Here is a 19,686-nt window from a genome sequence, read left to right as displayed (position 1 = left end):
TATTTATAACTGCTATCAATAGCATAACGTTACCAATTTCTATTTCCAACTGATGAAAATGTTAAGAAACTGATTTTTCTTGGTAAATGTGTCCTCAGATAAAGTTTGCAAGTTCATATGAAATTATTAGCTTCTAGGAATTAATACTCATTTCCTCTAACTCCTTTATGTACATTTATAGAAATGATTTAAGATGCATTATAGGGCCCCAGGGTGGCTCAGTCATTTGGGCATCTGACTCTTGATTTCAGCTCAGGTCATGATCCCAGTGTCATGATATCAAGCCCCATGTCAGGCTCTGCACTGAGCATGGAACCTGCTTAGGATTCTCTCTCTCTCTCTCTCTCTCTCTCTCTCTCTCTCTCTCCCTCTCACTCTCTCCCTCCCTCTCTCCCTCCTTTTGCCTCACTTCCATGCTTGCACTCTGTCTCTAAAATTTGAAAAGAAAGAAAGATGCATTGTAAACACAAATAATGTCTAGCATATTTCTCATTAAGCCTGAATAATTAGAATTCCAATACTCCTCCTCTTCCTCCTCCTCCTCCTCCTCTTTCTTTTTCTTTTTTGTCATTTTAGCTTATACTACTAGAATGTGGTGAGAGGGCTGATTGATAACTGTTTGTAATATTAAAAAAAACAAATATCAGTAATTAATATTTATGTTATAATTCACTATTTATACAGTAATTTTGCAGGTCTGCTTTTTATTATATTATGACACAGTTATGACTATTAGAGTACTTTCATAAATGAAGCTCAGAGATAATAAGTAATAGATCCAAGATTACTCAACTAAAGGGTGGTTAGACTTGAGACTCTGAATGAAGCAGTGATCAGAATATTGATGTCTATTGTAGAGAAAGGGGAAACCTCTTGCACTGCTGGTGGGAATTCAAACTGGTATAGCCACTCTCGAAAACAGTGTGGAGGCCCTCAGAAAGTTGAAGATAGAACCACCCTATGATCCAGAAATTGCATTACTAGGTATTTATCCAAAGGATACAAAAATGGTAATTTGAAGGGGCACATGTGCCCCAATGTTTAGAGCAGCACTATTAATGATAGCCAAATTATGGAAAGAGCCTGAATGTCCATTGACTGATAAATGGACAAAGAAGAACTAGTATGTATGTTTGTATGTATGTGTGCATACACACACACATACATACATACATACAATGGAATATTACTCAGCCATCAAAAAGAATGAAATCTTGCCATTTGTAATGATGTGGATGGAACTAGAGTGTATTGTGCTAAGTGATATCAGTCAGAGAAAGACGAATGTCATGATTTCATTCATATGTGAAACTTAAGAAGCAAAACAGATGAACCTAGGGGAAGGGAAGGAAAAATAAGATAAAAACAGAGAGGAAAGCAAACTGTAAGAGACTCTAGAGATCAAACTGAGGGTTGCTAGAGGGGAGGAGGGTGGTGGGATGGGCTAAACGGGTGGGAAGCATTTTAAGGAAGTCACTTGTTATGATTAGTACTGGGTGTTGTATTCAAGTGATGAATCACTAAATTTTACTCCTGAGACCAATACTACACTATATGTTAACTAACTTAAACAGAATCTTGGAAAGAAGAAAAATAAGAATATTGATATTCAGCATGCAAAATCTGTCAGTTCTCCCACTTAAAGCAAAATTTCTGTAAAGTGTATCACATGCCTAAAACAGTTTGAATGTAAAATGAGAAGTGAAGAAAGAAAAAAATCTGGCCACTGCAGAGTTTTATATTTTCAATCTAGAGAATGTTTTTACTTTAATTGACATACGTCAGTTTTAACCAGTATTCTTAAAGGGTTTCTGCTACTGGTATGAGTATATGGTTCTTTGATGCAGTTACATTTTTATCAGAACTATTTTTTTTCATACTTTTTATGCCACTTTTTTCTAACATATAGAGTCTTCGGCATTTATCCTGATGATAGCATGGTCTCAAGAAATTCTGAGAGTTTCCATTACTCATTTATATTATTCCTTTTAAAATGTGCTATTGGGCAACATTATTTTCCCTACTGATGATTCATCATGCATTTCTGATAAGATCAGAAAATAGTAGATATGAAATATATTACCTTACTTTAAAAAATATTAAACTAGTAGAACTAAATAGGTATTGCTTTTATTTTAACATAAATGAGATTTTTTTATGCTGTTCTGATTTGCATATTGATTTAACTCAATTTGGGACCTAATGCCACGGAGCCAAGTCTCTCAAACCTTAATGAGTATCAAACCTATGAAACAGACTGCTGGTCTCTTCACTCCAGCATTTCAGATTTAGCTGGTCTGGATGAGGCCTAAGAATTGGCTTTACTCATAAGTTCACAGATGATGCTAATGATGCTGGTCTGAGGTCACACTTTGATATCCACTATGATAGGGTGTTAGTGACTGAGGTGAAAGTTAGGTTTTCAAACCCAACCTTAGAATATACTTGAATATAATTTCTTTGTGATCTACATTTGTCTGTCAGAGATTTAACAAAGTGGCATGGTTATTTTTATACAAAATAGATTCTAAACTGAACTGATTTAAATTTATGTCTGAGGATTAATAATTTTCTCTTTGAAGAGTATTATTAGACACATTCACATTTAAAATAGCACATATCTTATATGAAAATGATTTTTATCTATTGTTAATGGAATGATGTAGAGAAATTTCCCACTTTTATATCAATACTTACAGAATTTCAGATTCGTTCATGAATTAAAGCAAATTAAATATATTTAAGTAGCCCCAAATACTATTGTTACATAGTACTAATTGATACCGAAGCTATCCTTACTTTCTCCTGATGATCAGGATTTCAGTTTAAGATATAGATGTGAGAAACTAAGGAATGGAAAAGGCTCATCTACTTGATCTCGTGAGACAGGAATTATAATCCTCAATCTATAGATGAGAAAACTGAAGCTCTCTTTCGTTAGCTAATTTAAATTGCTAATAAGAGAGGCTGGCTTCTATCCCAAGTCTATCCTATTCTGAGCCCATACTTTTTATATTACATCATACTACTTGGATCAGATCCATCGCTTTTAATACTTTAAATTCACAAAAATTATAGACTGGCACTTACATTTTTTTTTTTTTTCACACCAAAGCAGTGTCTGTAGAGAAAGGAAAAAAATCACTCATGGTAGGCTTGAAGAAGATACAATTGTGAACACTCCTGGCATAGCTTGTTACAAGTTAAAACAGTTTGCTTTCTAAGTACTTTGTTAAATCATTATTAAAATTATAATTCTAAAATTCAGTCCAATATGAATAATTCTATTTATAGAGAAACTGTATGAATATTTTGCTTCCCCCCTCTCCCCCACCAATGCCTTTCTGTTGCAGGAAGTTGTGACCTACATTTTGTAACATTATCTTGGCTCTGATTTCATCAATCACATACTAACCATCTTTTAGTGTCAGTTACACTTCTTCTGATAGAATCTCTTGCCTGCATCATTTCATTTGTCATTAATTTCAGGACAAGGATATTTTGTGTTGTCCTCAATATAGAGTACCCTGACTTTTGTATTAAAACGTTTGTGGGGCGCCTGGGTGGCTCTTAAGTGTCCAACTTCAGCTCAGGTCATGATCTCGTGGTTCCTGAGTTCGAGCCCCACATGGGGCTCTATGCTGAGAGCTCAGAGCCTGGAGCCTGCTTTGGATTCTGTTTCCCTCTCTCTCTCTCTGCCCCTTCCCTGCTCGCACTGTGTTTCTCTCTCAAAAATAAACAAACATTAAAAAAAAATTTTAAGTTTGTTAAGTAATCAATATGAATATTTCCATGGGTAGGGTCAGGGTTAGTTGTTGAGGTCATGCCATAATTTTCATAAAAATACAATTTAGCAAAATAGATAAGTACCTTATCCTTGGACCATAAACATTATTAGGATAGAGATAATTATATGAGAAAAATTATTTACCTTATTATTAAATTTACAAATCACTTTTTAAAAAATGTTTATTTATTTTTCAGAGACAGAGAGACAGAGCAGGAGCAGGGGAGGAGCAGAGAAAGAGGGAGACAAAGAATCTGAAGCAGGATCCAGGCTCTGAGCTCTCAGCACAGAGCCTGCTGCAGGGCTCAAACCCATGAACCATGAGATCATGACCTGAGCCGAAGTTGAATACTTAACCAACTGAGCCACTTAGGCATCCCAGAGTCTTTTATTTAAATGATTTGTAAATTTAATTGGGGTGCCTGGGTGGCTCAGTCGGTTAAGCATCCGGCTTCAGCTCAGGTCATGATCTTCTGGTTCATGAGTCAAGCCCCGCCTTGGGCTGTGCCTACTTTGGATTCTGTGTCTCCCTCGCTCTCTGCCCCTCCCCTATTTGTGCGCGCGTGCCTGCTCTTTCTCTCTCTCTCTCTCACAAAATAAATCAACATTAAAAATATTTTTGAAAAGATTTTTCAGGAATTATAGTTAAAAATACTATCTTAGGAGTTTGCTTAGGAAAAGTGGTTATCAAATGTCATTTGACTGTCAAAAATTTATTGAGTTTTTTTTTAAGTTTCTAGGAAATATTGTAATTTATTTGAGCTTAGCACCAAAATATTTTATTGAATCGATGTGTACTTTGGAAATCCCTTCTTCTAAAATTAGTGTGTTTAAAAATTTATTCTTTTTCTGTTGTAAGTCCGTGTAAACCAAGTCTTATTTCTAACTGCATATTTATGTAACCAATGTTAAGTTAAATATCAAGCCATGGAATTTTAAACAAAATTATTTAGAATTCTGATAAATAAACCTTAAGCATTACTAATTATTTTTGAACTCTGTCATATTACCAAAACCAAACTTGCCCTATGCATAGTAATATGATTCTCTAATTCATGCCTACGTTATGTATGTTTATTATTTCTCATTATTTAGGGACCTCCTGGCTTACCTGGTCTCAAAGGTGACCCCGGTTCCAAGGGTGAGAAGGTGAGAATAAAAGCACATGTTATTACAATTTTGATATGCTAATAGCAGAGACAATAATTTTGCAGATTAGAATCATTCAAAAGGAAATTTCAAAGAATATCTTTGTCCTTTTAACCAAGGCAAAAGCTTCCAATCCTCTGCTTCCCAGATGAATTTAGAGAAGAGAAAAGATACAAAGTCATAGTGAAAAATGTATTCAAATCCATTGTTATATTTTCTCAATGTCCCCTTGTAGGAGCCATATGGAGAAAGCATATGGTTATACTAAAATAACTCTTCAGAAAATAAACAGATGGAATAACAAAATGCCCATTTTATGTTTTTAAACATGAAAATAACAAATTTAAACTAGTATACTTTTGAAATAGTAATTTGATCTTCCAGAAAGTACACGGAGTTGCACCAAATAATTATGGAAAATAAGCCTTTTTATAATGGCGTTAATGTTTTTTTGGGTCATTTTTAAATCTCCAAATGTCTCTTAAAGACCACAGTCTCTGAAGGATAGAAATCATATCATATAAAATATCATGCTTATTAAAATAATGAATTTTCAGTTTATTTGATCAATATGGTCATTACTGGTCTTTTAGGGAATTACTTTTCAGTAAATGAAACACTGAAGATGATTCTTTTAGAAAGCATTTTGTTCCCTAATACTTCTCTCTATAAACAAAAGATTCACTTAATGTAAGCGTAAACGATCCTGTTAGGTAAGAGGAAAGAGGTTCTTAATCCTATATATCATTCAGAAAGGGTTAAAGTTTTTATCTTTTTTTTTTACTTTTATGTTCCATAAAATTAGTGTGCAATTATTTTATGACTATAATTTAATATATGGTTGTAATTTACATATGGTCAAATTTCTTTTCTCTGCCTTCTAAAGGGACATCCTGGTTTAATTGGCCTGATTGGTCCTCCAGGAGAACAAGGTGAAAAGGGTGACAGAGGACTCCCTGGAACTCAAGGATCTCCAGGAGCAAAGGGGGATGGAGTGAGTAAAGATACAAATTATTCTCCTGCTCCTTTACAAACACACACACGCACACACACCTGTGCACATTCCATTAAACGTGACCAGCAGGGTGATTTAGAGCATCTTTAACCTCTTTAAGTCAATGATGTTTTCAAAAAGAAATTTATTTAACCTTAAAGTAATAATTTAAAAATATGTCAAGTTGGAAATCATAAAGATTACAGTTCAATAGTTAATTACACAGCAATTTATTGAATCCCCAAAACATACAAATCATTATTCTGAAGGCTACATAAGTCTAAATATAGAGACATTGAAGCAAACGGGAAAAAAATACAGAATATCTTACAAAAGTTATTTCTTAGGTTCACAATGGAAAATCAGGTTATTCTTATATACTTTTGCATAATCTAAGTTTTCAGTGTATGTTGTCCTGCAATATAGAGAGTAGCATAGCTGAGGAAAACTCTAATTTGGATGATTCTCTTTACAGGGGATTCCAGGTCCTGCTGGTCCCATAGGTCCCCCTGGTCCTCCAGGCTTACCGGTAAGTGCGAGACAAAAGAATTTTGTAAAGGAAACTTACACCAAAAGAGTCATGATTTCTCCAAGATTTTTATCTGTACTTTTGCCTTTGCATTTTGTCTAGGGTCCTCAAGGTCCAAAGGGTACCAAAGGCTCTACCGTAAGTACTTCTCCCTTTGGACTTTGATTGTTCAGTGAAGCCTAGTCAAATGCCTTGTTCTCTGTTTATCTTGTTCCTTTTGTACCTAACAGGGACCTGCTGGCCAGAAGGGCGACAGTGGTCTTCCAGGGCCTCCTGGGCCCCCGGTAAGTGCATGGGAACAAAAGTGATGTTTAGGTCTGTTCACATCCTAAGACTGCCGGTGATTTCTCCAAATTTGTAAGAAGGACAAAAAAAGACATTCTGTCAAAGTGGTGATTTTTCTAGGAAACAGCAACTCCATTAATTACATAATCAGATCCACATGCCAAGGCGTGTCTTTTAATTGATGCATTAACTGTATATTATGATAATCTTGTTTGTATTTATTTTTCACAAAAATTATGTACTTTTTAATGTCATGTTTTTATGAAAGCAACTGACCCTAGGCCATAAAAATACATACATACATATACATACATACATATGTGTGTGTGTGTGTGTGTATCTGACCACACTAGGAACAAAGACAAAAGTTCAGATATTTTGCATTTTTTTCCCTACTGTATATAATGATCATAAAAGCAATAATAATTTCTAACATTTATTAATGCTGACATTTTCCAGGCTCCATATAACTACTAAGTGATAGATCCATGTGAAAAAACATTAGTCTCCTCTCTTGAGTTTGTTTCCAAACTACATGTGTATTAGTTTGCTAGGGCTGCCATGAGAGGCACCACAAATAGGGGGCTTAAATAATAGAAATGTATTCTCTAACAAATTCTAGAGGCCACAAATCCTAGATCAGAGTGTGGGCAGAATTAGGTCCTTCTGAGGGCTGTGGAGGAAGGTCTGTTCCATGGCCCTGTCCTTGGCTCATAGATAGCTGTCTTCTCCTATCTTTTCCCTTCAAATTCTATCTATGTGTGTCTCTGCACCCAAATTTCCTCCTTTTACAGGGACACCAGTCATATTGGATGGTTTCCCATTGGTGGATACCCCCCCCCAATGCCCTTACATTTACTTAACTAATTATATCTACAGTGACCCCATTTCAAAATAAGATCTTATTCTAAGTACTGAGGCTGATAGCTTCTACCTATGAATTTTGTGGGACACAATCATAACAACATGGATTTAACTATTTGGTATAGTTCTACTTTTACACATATGCAAATTCAAATCTGTCTGCATTTATTTTTTTTTTAATTTATACAGTTTTAAGTTATATTTGAAGCAAATTAATGTGTATTTTTAGAAGTTTAATGTTTCATAATATAAATTATTATCAAGCACAATAGACAACTCATTAGGTAGGTTAAGACCTTAAAATGGTATTTTAATCTTCAAAGACTAAAATCTAGTTGTGGAGACAGGACATGTAAATAAGGACTAATTAATAAATAAGAAAGTTACATACAATATATCCACACAAAACTGGGTTACACTACTTATATAGAGAAAGGTCCAGGGGCGCTTAGGCAGCTCAGTCACTTAAGCATGTGACTTAGGTCATGATTTAACGGTTCATGACTTCGAGCTCTGTGTCAGGATCTGCACAGTGATCCTGACTGCTTGAGATCCTGTCTCTCCCTCTCCTTCTGCTTCTCCCCTGTTTCTGCTGTCTCTGTCTCTCTAGGAAGAAAGGAAAGGGAAAGGGAAGGGAAGGAAAAAGAAAAGAAGTTCCAGAAATCATCTGATTTGTGTGTCTGCCTCAGTATCTCCACTAGATTCTTTTTAAAAGAACTTAACACAGTTTCTATATAAATATTTATAACATGTGTATGTATATGTAGTAACAATTAGAGAAAATATTGAAAGTAGGGAAAACATTGAAAAGCTAAACCAACTATAATTTCTAATAATGACCTCATCAGTAATAATTATGCAGAATATTTTACCTTAGGAAGCAGTTACATGCACATTATCTCTTTCACAGGGCCCACCTGGAGAAGTCATTCAGCCTTTACCAATCTTGTCACCCAAAAAAACAAGAAGACATGCCGAAAACATGCAAGCAGATGCAGGTGATAATATTCTTGACTACTCAGATGGAATGGAGGAAATATTTGGTTCCCTCAACTCCCTGAAACAAGACATCGAACATATGAAGTTTCCCATGGGTACGCAGACTAACCCAGCTCGAACATGCAAAGACCTGCAACTCAGCCATCCTGACTTCCCAGATGGTATGTTAATAATACATGTCACAGCAAAGGGACTGAGCCTCTAAGTTATGAAGGTGCATGGTCAGCCCATTACTTCTAGTTAAATGTTTGATATAGACTCTAAATAAACTAAAGTAAATGATTATTAATTCCAGTCTTGTAAACAGAAAAAGTCCTTTATACTGTGTAATTCAAGAACTGCTTCAGAAAATCCTTACCTGCTTACATAAGGTTTCGTTAAATTATGACAAGATCATTTTGGGACAATTATAGAACACAAATTCATTTTTTCCCCGTAATAAGTATCATAGAATGGGTTTTATGTGTGCACACATGTGTACACATTAGTATATATTTATATCCTGTAACCGAACTTATTTTACCTTGATATGAAGTTAACATGATTTATAGCATAACTGAATCATATTTTACCTATCAGTTTAATAATAATTTGGTGAACAGAATATTTAAGACTTAGCATAGTAGCTTGGGGCAAAAACTTATGTCATTGATCCACAAATAATCAGAACTGTGAGCAATTCATTTGTAATAATAATCAGGATAATTTATTATACCTATTGTTTAACATAAACCTTATCATACCCTTCCTGAGAAGGAAACAGTTTCAAGTATCATGAATTAGTTAATAAACTCACACAATTACTAAACTAACAAGGGGCAGATATTTATGTGATCTTAAATCTCCCACTTTATATGGAAATATTTTTTCACTCTTTTTACTCTTGGGGAAATATTATTTTGCACTATCAATCATATAAGAATGTTATAACTGAGATATAAATAAGTCAGTACAGAGAGAAAAGTTTAATGTGATTCAGAAACAGCCACCACCATAAAGGAAAATGTCATAAAATCTTCCTATCTTAATCAAGCATAGCCTGTTAAAACTAAAACACAGGTAGCTATTAAGGACTCCATTCAAACTAATGTCCAAGGTTTTCAAATTTATAATATGTTTATTTGGAAAAGATATGTTTAGTTCAATAGTAATTCAGTAATTTTAAAGAGAATGACTCAGACTTCTGCTCTTGCTGAGACAATCATACATAATTGAAGTTCAAATGTAAAAGATTACAACACAAATAAAACAAATATGATTAATTAGAACCTGAGCAGTCAAGAAAAATTTTTGTGAATTTGGGAATGGAAAGCTCATTGTGGACCACAGCTCCCCATGGTTTCCATATAATGACCAGCGTTATTAATTCCTTAATGGGTTAATTAATTGCCATTAAATATTAATTAACTGACTTAGCAGTGCCAGGCACTGTTCTTCAGGCAGAGATTTGTAGACACACAGAAGAAATAATGCCCTTGAGCTACTATTATCAAATGAAGGAGACAGGAAAAGTGGAAGTATTAACAATAGCATATTATGACAGATACTGTGGGAAAAAATGAGTATTTAGATAAGGTAAGGATGATCCATTTTGTGTAAAGGATGTTAATATTTGAGGAGGTGACATTTCGGCTGAAACCTTAAAGAGGTAGCCAGTCATGCAAAGAATCAAAAGGGTATTTCAGGCAGAGGATATGGGTCATTTGATAGGTTTAAAGAGGACAAGATCTTGGTGCCTTCAAGGAACTGAAAGGTCTCTATGGCTAAAAAATAGTGAGGAAAGTGAAAAATGACTTGAAGTAATTTGGAAGGAAGCAAGGTGAAATCAAAGGAAGCTAGTTAAAGAGCTGTTGGTTTAATCTAGGAAAGAAATTAATGGTGACTTGATTTAGGGATTTGACAGTAAAAATAGGAGATGAATAAATTTAGAGGTAAACTGGACATGGTTTCCATAGTGTACTGAATTTACTGAACAGACGTATCTTAGTAATTAAGCTATTATTATGTTATCTGAAGGAAATTTAATGACAATATTAACCGAATAAATCAAGAGAAAAAATGCTTACCACAGAATTCAAAATTATAGGGGCACCTGGGTGACTCAGTCAGTTAAGCGTCTGACTTCAGCTCAGGTCATGATCTCGCAGTTCATGAGTTTGAGCCCTATGTCAGGCTCTGTGCTGACAGCTCAGATCCTGGAACCTGCTTTGGATTCTGTGTTTATTATTTTTGAGATAGAAACAGAGAGACAGAGTGCAAGCAGGGGAGAAGCTTAAAGAGGCAGACAGAATCTGAAGCAGGCTCTGAGCTGTCAGCACAGAGCCCAATGAGGGGCTCAAATCCAAGAACCATGAGATCATGACCTAAGCCGAAGTCAGACGCTCAACTGACTGAACCACCTAGGCACCCCCAAAAAATTTTTTTAAAGTAATGCAAGAAATGATTCTTAAGGCTAAGTAGATTCCACCGTCTCCATTGTTACATGAATAAACCAAGGAAAAATATAATTATTATACTCAGATTACTAAAGTAGTAAATAATACATATAGGATTTAGGGTTAAGTTTCTCTGATTCCAAATGCATGTAATTTATGATAGTGGATAATTAAATGTTAATATTTGAGGAGGTGACATTTAAGCTGAAACCTAAAAGTAACAGGCAGGCTAGAAATAACAGACTGTTCCAGGAGAAGTACATGGGCAAAGCTTTGATGCAGACAAGACAAAGGGTCACTCTTTAACTCTCTGAACTCCTATCCCAATTTGACCAAAAACATAAAAGGGATTCTTGTAGGAAAAGATCCATCAATATTAATTTTTCTTTATTCTTCTAATAAAATGTGTATACCATGCAATCAATTTTTTATTTAAATGTATTTTAACATGACATATTTTTTCCTACTTCTAGGTGAATACTGGATTGATCCCAACCAAGGTTGCTCAGGAGATTCCTTCAAAGTTTACTGTAATTTCACGTCTGGTGGCGAGACTTGCATTTATCCAGACAAAAAATCTGAGGGAGTAAGTACCAGTCTGTTTTGGTGGTGATTGTTGACAGTTCCTGCCATGTTTTTGCAATATTGAACTAAACAGGAAAATTATACTGTCATATTTTCATTTATCTGCTTTTCTTACAGGGTAATTAGAGCATTTCATTTGCATAAACATGAATAAGACACCAAAGTGATGCACAGAGTTAACAAATACTTCTCTCCTTTATTTTTTTACCCAGATGTATTCTTTATGCACCTGCTTGTGCTCTAAAAATTCTATGGTTTTCCATGACACAGCACAGCTGATGCTTAAATTTTAGTGCATGTATAGTACTCTTCATTCCAATGACACGACAGAACTCACAGCTGTATATGATGTTCAGACTACACAATTTATAATCGTTTACATAAGAATATTGTCTACATTTGCATACTTTTTAAATGTTTTGTCTCTTCAAACAGATTTCTTGATTTTCACCTAGCAGTATCAATATATTTGAGCTAAAGGCAAATTACTAATATAGGGAAAGGTTTTTCACTAGCATAATTGTATTCTTCAAACAGTTTCTGGTGGTAAATGTTGCCTTTATTTGTATTCTTTTAATAAATCACATTCTTAGTAAATGGTGTGGGCATACAGAGGCACAGAACCTCCTTAGGGCAAGACAAGTAGCTTTAAGTGTGGCTAATCTCTTTAGGAGGGAAGTTAAGTTCTCCAGTAAAGGTTGGGTAGTAGGAGCAGGAGACAAAGCAACTTCTGTTTCCCATCCAAACTTGGCAGCAAAGCATAATAAAAGTTCCTGTAGCTGCCAAAGAAATAAGGGAACGTGGAAATGCCTCTCTTTACACTGATAACTCAAATTCCCTGTAGTGAAGCCTTATATACTGTTACATTTTGCTGATCTTGCAAAGCAAAACAATAAATGCAGATCTATAAAGGGTTCTAAACATTCTTCCCAGCAGGAGATGATTACGCTTCCTTCCTGCAATGACTTTTCCATGCCACCCTTAGTTACTGGCTGAATACTTTCAGGATGCTTCCCTTGGCTATGAAATACTGATGGGATCTGTCTTGATGACTGATTTCGACTGGTATTGTGAGGGGTTCCTTTACAGGGGGTTGCTTCTGAGTTCCACCTTTGTCCCCTACAGCCCTTAGTATGCCATCAGCAGGTTGTTCTCCCACCCCCCCGCTTCTTCTTTTTGAGCAATTAAAGAAAACAGGAAGAAAATGACTAATCTTAGCACTAAGTGGGAAGTCACAGGATATATCTCAAATTTTGCTGTTTATCTCATTTTCTGTAATTCAGGATAGACCATTTTAAACTTCTTTGGCATCTTAGTCTTACAGAAAATTACTGATGCATATATAAACAATACTGTTCATAATTTTTACCTACTTTCTAATTTTCCTGTTCCTTTACAACAGGTAAGAATATCATCGTGGCCAAAGGAGAAACCAGGAAGCTGGTTTAGTGAATTTAAGAGAGGAAAACTGGTATGTTATTACCTCAACATGAAATGGTTTATCTTAAACTTCACAAATGAAGCTCAAATTATATATCTTCGACCCTGACTGTGAAAGTCAGTTGAGTTATACTATTTTAGGTATAGTATAGTATAGTATAACTATACTGAGTTATACTATTTTAGGATTCCATGTGTTCTCTGGTTTGCTCCTTCTATATTTCTTAGACCACAGTTGTATTTTAGAGAATTTTTCTAAATGTTTTCTATCAAAATACATGGAAATATGCTAAATTCAATAAATATGATCAGATAAAGTATGCATTTCATTAAGTACCTGATAGACATCATAAAAATGAATTATGTTAGAAATATCAGGTATAGAGAATGTAATATGTGTTTAGTGTCTCAGACTCTATATCTTTTTTTCTGTTTGAAACCTAATTTATTTTTTATTCTCTATTTCAGTAAAAACTTTTGGAAGGCGAAATGTTTTTTTTTTTTCTTCTGATCGTTACATTTAGAAATAAAGTTCACTGACTGACCTGACCTTTTATTTGGATTATTGCACAAGTTTACTTAGATATTTTCATACCATTACCAGTTCACTATTAATAATTTTTACAGGTATTTTAAGATTAGATGCCAAAACTAAATTTATATTATAAAAGCTGTTTACAAATACATGTGTATTCAAAATAGTAATAAATGTATTTAAGTGAAACTTTTTCACTTATCCCAATAATTATGCAACTGTTTAATGTTCTTTAAGAAGCTATTATTTTCTATTGATGACTATTTTATGGTTATTCATCTTATGCAAAACCTACACGTTAATTGACAACTTTAGTGAAGTTTTCCACTTAACATAATTTTTCAGTTTAGTCTTCAAGTTACATATTAAATATCCATGTGACACTCTTACCTGTGTAGAATTTAAAAATACATAACACAGAACTGTGTGTGTGGTGTTATTTTTTGTTGTTTTGGTTTGTTTACCTTACTGTTCATTTCCCAAGTTTTTTTTTTTTTTTCCTTCAACTAAACAAGTCTTCTCATTATCTGAGCTGTTAATCAGTAAGGATTAAGTAAATTCAACAAAAGAAGCAAGCCATAGATAATTACCTTTACATTAATCCATAGCCTAGGTAAATTTCCTACTCAATTTTTAAAAAATATCTATGTTCAGCTGACGCCAGTCTTTCAATTTTACCCAATAAAACCATTTATGAATTTAATAAAGGATTTTAATAATTTGTAGTTAAAACTACTTTCCTGCCCTAAATGTAAAATAAGTATTTACTGACTCACCATATATTCTTTTGCGTTGTCTTGGGCATTATGCTCGGTGCTGGTGACACAGTGATGAATAAGTACCTTGTCTAAGAATGATCAAACAGGCAGATCTGTGCTGGAAATAGAAGACCAAACATCTTAGAAAACTATGGCGTCAAAAAATGCAGAAACATGTTTAAAACTTTGGGTCTAGTGGCTATACTATGAAATTTTTAAAGGAGTAGGTGAAATAAAAACACAAAAATAGGTAACTTTCCATTGCACTGAGATTCCTCAGTTCTAATTGTTTCACTATTTTGCAATTCTATAATTTAAAAATAAACACAGGGGCGACTGGGTGTCAGTTAAGCCTCTGACTCTTGATCTCACCTCAGGTCATGATCTCACAGGTTCATGCTTGGAGCCCTGTTTCAGGTTCTGTACTGACAGTGCAGAGCCCGCTTAGGATTCTCTCTCTCCCTCTCTCTCTGGCCCTCTCCCGCTCATGCATGTGCGCTCTCCATCTTTCTCAAATAAATAAACTTTAAAAAAATAAAACAAATAAATAAAAAGATACACAAACATAATGAAAGATCTTTTGGAAACAAAAGCTTTTCTTTTGGAAATTTTTAATGTTAGGAAAACGCAGCATTGAAATAAAGTGAATATTTTTCAAAGATAAGTAGTGCTCATAGTAACTCAGGTGGGAGTACAATAGTGATTTCATAAAATCCTGTCCCTGGGTCTTATGACCCTCCTTGCCCACTTTCATTCCCTAAGTGAAAATGGGACAGTTGATTCATCCACATGCTTCTGGGATCACAGTTCACTGTCGACAGTGATTTTATTCTTTTATAACATAAAAAAGTAAAAGAACCTATGTCTGTCTTTTTATCCTTTTATTCCCAGCTTTCCTATTTAGATGTTGAAGGAAATTCCATTAATATGGTGCAAATGACATTCCTGAAACTGCTGACTGCCTCTGCTCGGCAAAATTTCACCTACACCTGTCATCAGTCAGCAGCCTGGTATGATGTGTCATCAGGAAGTTATGACAAAGCACTACGGTTCTTGGGATCCAATGATGAGGAGATGTCCTATGACAACAACCCTTTCATCAAAGCACTATATGATGGCTGTGCGGTGAGTATAATCACTTGCCTTCTTTCACAGGGTGAGAGGCTGTGTGCAACCATCTCAGCTTGGCCCTAAGTCAGGAATCTCTCATGAAATGGATGTCTGTTGTTTTTAAGATCTGATGCTTAACACTGGCATATTGAAATATGATATATTAGAAGCCACTAATATTCACATACATACACACAAACTCTGAAACTTACATATAGGCACATATTTAAAAGCCATAACAGAAGGTAATCTTAGATCATATGCTATTTGTATGGAATTATTCCTGATATTTGAATACTATTATATCTAGTCATTCTTGAAATAAACATAATAAAAAACTTTATTTCATTTGCTTCCTTCATCCATGATTCTAAAATGACAAAGGAATCAGCATTATACCATTTACACCATAGCTAATACTTACCCCTGTATTTTGTCCATAAGGGCTTGTCTGTTGGGACTGTGTTATACCTTAGGCAGTTACTAACATTTTTGTGATTTCTATCCTCTGAAACCATCCTTTTCACACAATGGGAGTTCCATTTAAGAAAATGATACAGAAAGCACACTAAAAAAACTCGGTTTAGCTGATGACTAAAGAGAGGTCACAATTATAAATAAATAGGTCCATGCCTTCAACAAAGTGAGTATGGTACCCACAGATTAAAGAAAAGAAAGCATATTAAAAGTAGCAAGTGTTTGGATTTCCCAATAGTAGTGTACTGATAATCATTCATAAAATTAATATATAGCAGCAGAAATGCTTTGACTTTTGACCTTATGTACTATAATTTCTATAATGTATTTAAATTTTTCTTAAGAAACCTTGACATATATTTATGGACACACACACACATGTATATATATGCACATATTGTATGATTATAATGGTAAGGATATATTCTTATGTAGGAGTCTAACCCAATACTAACATCAGTTTTCATGTTAAACTGTATTTATCAATTCAGTAAGATTCTCTTCATCTATGCAGTGTATCCAAATATTATAGTTGAGTGGTAACAGCTAAATATTAAATGCAGCTGTCAACGTTCAAAATTTAAAACTACACATGACATCAGTGATAACAAGAGTTAATTACAACATAGATAATGGCAAATCTGCTTCTTACTCTCTTCTTTCTTACCCTCCTGCCTCCATTCAGAGGCTAAGGAAAAAAAAAGCATATATGTTAAAAGCATGAAATGATTGTATAAATTTTTCTTTCTGCTTAATTTTACAGTCCAGAAAAGGCTATGAAAAAACTGTGATTGAAATCAATACACCGAAAATTGATCAAGTACCTATCGTTGATGTAATGATCAATGACTTTGGTGATCAGAATCAGAAATTTGGATTTGAAGTTGGTCCTGTTTGTTTTCTTGGCTAAGATTAGGACAAAGAACATCTGAAATCAACAGAAAAAATATCTTGGTGCCACCAAGCCATTTTATGCCACATGCAAGTTTTGAATAAGGATGGTATAGAAAACAACTTGCTGAGTATATACGTACCGATTAGAAATCCCGATGTCCTTGTGGGGGCAGAATCACACGACAAAAGCTTCGAAAATCATAAAATATAAGATAGTGTGGCTGAGATGGAAACAGGCCTTATTCTTGATTCCCAATTTTCATCTCTCCCTTTCCTATTTGGATTTCTTTGGTGCTGTAGGAAAAAAAAAAAACAGAACAATATATATTCATAAAAGATATGGTGCTCATTCCCATCCATCAAGGATGTGCTAAAAGTATGTTTAATAAATTGTAATTATTTTATGTACAGTTCTATACTGTTATCTATGTGTCCATTTCCAAAACTTGCACGTGTCTCTGAATTCCATCTGACTCTAATTTTATGACAATTGCAGAACTATCATGGCAATAAATATATGTATTATGAAAAAATAAAGTTGAAATTTCTGATGACTCTAAGTCCCTTTCGTTGATTAAAAATAAAATGCCTTTGTATATATTGATGTTGAAGAGTTCAATTATTTGATGTCGCCAACAAATTTCTCATAGGGGCAAAAACCTAGAAGATTCTTGGAAGCACACTTGGATCAACTCTTCTCTACTGACAGTAACTTTGCTGAATTTCAGCCAAAAATACCATTGCATTTTAATGCTTTATTCAGTGCTACACCTCAACCTTTTCCTTTTCAGAGTCCAGAATTTCACAGGATACTTGTATATATGGAAAATAAGCAAGTTTATATTTTTGGACAGGAAAATATGTATAAGAAGCTATTTTAACAAAGCAATGCCTCCATTAAACAATCAGATGTACAATTTTTTTACGACCTTATCTCGTTGTTTCAGTGTGCTTCAATCATGCAGATTAATATTAAAAGATGGGAACTAAGCAATTATTTATGAATTTGTTCATTGTTATAATTTCTAATCAGTCAACTTCTTGAATTTGATTCCAAGCTGCATATTATAGTCTTCAAATATTATTTTCCTGCACCTATCCAACAATTACTATTCCTTTTCTTTCAAAATAATATACATTATTTGACCTGCCTAATTCCTAAATAACATATGGGTGGATTGTTACTAACAGTGCTTGTTTTAAAAGTCATACTTATTAAAACAATCAAAACCTTTTTTTTTCCCCCACTAAGGTATTTTCTTCCAGGTAGCTAGCTTGATATAGCAATAAAATTTAAAAATTACAAATTGAACTTTGTATCTATTTTAAGTAATATATGTAAGACTTGAAAATAAATGTTTTATTTCTTATATGAAGTGTTAAATTAATTGATACCAGATTTCACTGGAACATTTTCAACTGATAATTTATCACAAAAGAGCATACCTGTAATATTGAAATTAAAACGTGAACACTTGTCATTCAGAAATTCTTTTATTTTTGAAATCAAGTTTGTAAATGTCCTTTAAAGAAGGGAGATATGAATCGTATAAATAAACTCAAGTCTTGTCTACCTGGATTAGTCACTCTCTTTCTTAAATAGGTTCCAAATTACTCTCTCTTGCAGAAAAGGTTTTGATTCTGTTTCTTGACCATACAGATTAGAATAGTTTTACACTTCTGGAAACAAATATTAACCTTCAGAGATCAAATGTTTAAAATTCTCCACATGTCAAAAATAAAAACACTCCATAGTAATACTCTGTTTACAAAATTAAGGTAGGTTATACTTATAATTTCAGAAAGATATTTTTCATAATTAAACATTTTGCAAAGTCTCAAACATATGTTCATAATGTCAGCACTACAAATATTTCCAGATCTTTTGTTTGAAATACAGCCTCTAAATTATACACAAAGTGTATAATATGTAATATGTAATGATGTTTATCAAGAGAAACTCCATACATCAGGCAATTTAATGAATATATGGCAATAGGAGAGAATATTTTGCATATTGACATGCATTGGGGAAGCTGCATTATTTGTCCATTTAAATTAAACAGGCTCAAATTTGGCACTCAGTAGAATTAATGAATAAATAACTGAATCCCCTATCCTTTTCTATGCCTTGACATCTAGATATGGCCTTCCACATAGCGTTGGAGTTTTTTCTCTCCTTTATAGTTGATTTAATCTGAACAAAAAGAAATTCAGTGGAAGGGAAAAAGCATATAATATGACATTCTACTCTTGGCCCAAGTATGGATAAACTATGGAGAATAATATTCATCTTGGATGGAACCTGGCATGAGTGGATGCACATGAAATTTGGCATTACTCTTTAAAAATAAATACAAAATAACAAATACAAAAAAACATTACGGAAGTTACTATTTTGAATGAAAAAAGTATTGCAACAATTTATTAACTTAAAAAATGGACCCATACCAAAAGTATCACAAAATCCACATGGAAAAAAAATCAATGTTTTCATTAATTACTTTTGTAATACTTTTATTCTATGTCTTTATGTTTTGGCTTCAATCTCTGAATGCCTCTTCATATGAGAATTTTATAATTTAATTTCCGATAGAAAGAATGTTTCTCTCACTTAAAAAAATGACTTTTATTATCAATAGCTTAGAGCTATTTCTTTCCATTTCACATCTTGTTACTGGTAAGTATTTAAAAATTTTTAGGTTTTTTATTAAAATTTTTTTTAATGTTTATTTTTGAGACAGAGAGAGAGTGGGGGAGGGGCAGAGAGAGTGAGTGAGAGACACAGAATCGGAAGCAGGCTCCAGGATCTCAGCTGTCAGCACAAAGCCCGATGCAGGGCTCA

At 33.9% G+C, this 19,686-nt stretch overlaps 1 protein-coding gene across 9 annotated transcripts in view; it reads left to right on the top strand.

Moving 5' to 3' along the window:
* The window catches only part of COL11A1 (collagen type XI alpha 1 chain), a 217,187-nt gene extending 198,773 nt beyond the window's left edge, over positions 1 to 18,414 (top strand). For all 9 annotated transcript variants that reach the window (XM_086717705.1, XM_025933656.2, XM_086717706.1 and 6 more), the window contains 10 exons: positions 4,883 to 4,936; positions 5,823 to 5,930; positions 6,406 to 6,459; positions 6,562 to 6,597; positions 6,690 to 6,743; positions 8,519 to 8,768; positions 11,516 to 11,628; positions 13,030 to 13,098; positions 15,252 to 15,485; positions 16,711 to 18,414. In XM_086717705.1, coding sequence (XP_086573831.1) covers positions 4,883 to 4,936; positions 5,823 to 5,930; positions 6,406 to 6,459; positions 6,562 to 6,597; positions 6,690 to 6,743; positions 8,519 to 8,768; positions 11,516 to 11,628; positions 13,030 to 13,098; positions 15,252 to 15,485; positions 16,711 to 16,857 — 1,119 coding nt within the window. In that variant the 3' untranslated portion in view covers positions 16,858 to 18,414. The remainder of the gene's footprint in view (positions 1 to 4,882; positions 4,937 to 5,822; positions 5,931 to 6,405; positions 6,460 to 6,561; positions 6,598 to 6,689; positions 6,744 to 8,518; positions 8,769 to 11,515; positions 11,629 to 13,029; positions 13,099 to 15,251; positions 15,486 to 16,710) is intronic.
* The last annotated feature ends 1,272 nt before the right edge of the window (positions 18,415 to 19,686 follow it).

Source organism: Puma concolor, chromosome C1 (assembly GCF_028749965.1).
Source record: "Puma concolor isolate L17-30 chromosome C1, mPumCon1.1.hap2, whole genome shotgun sequence".
Lineage (NCBI taxonomy): Eukaryota > Metazoa > Chordata > Mammalia > Carnivora > Felidae > Puma > Puma concolor.
This window is presented reverse-complemented; position numbering and strand designations above follow the sequence as displayed.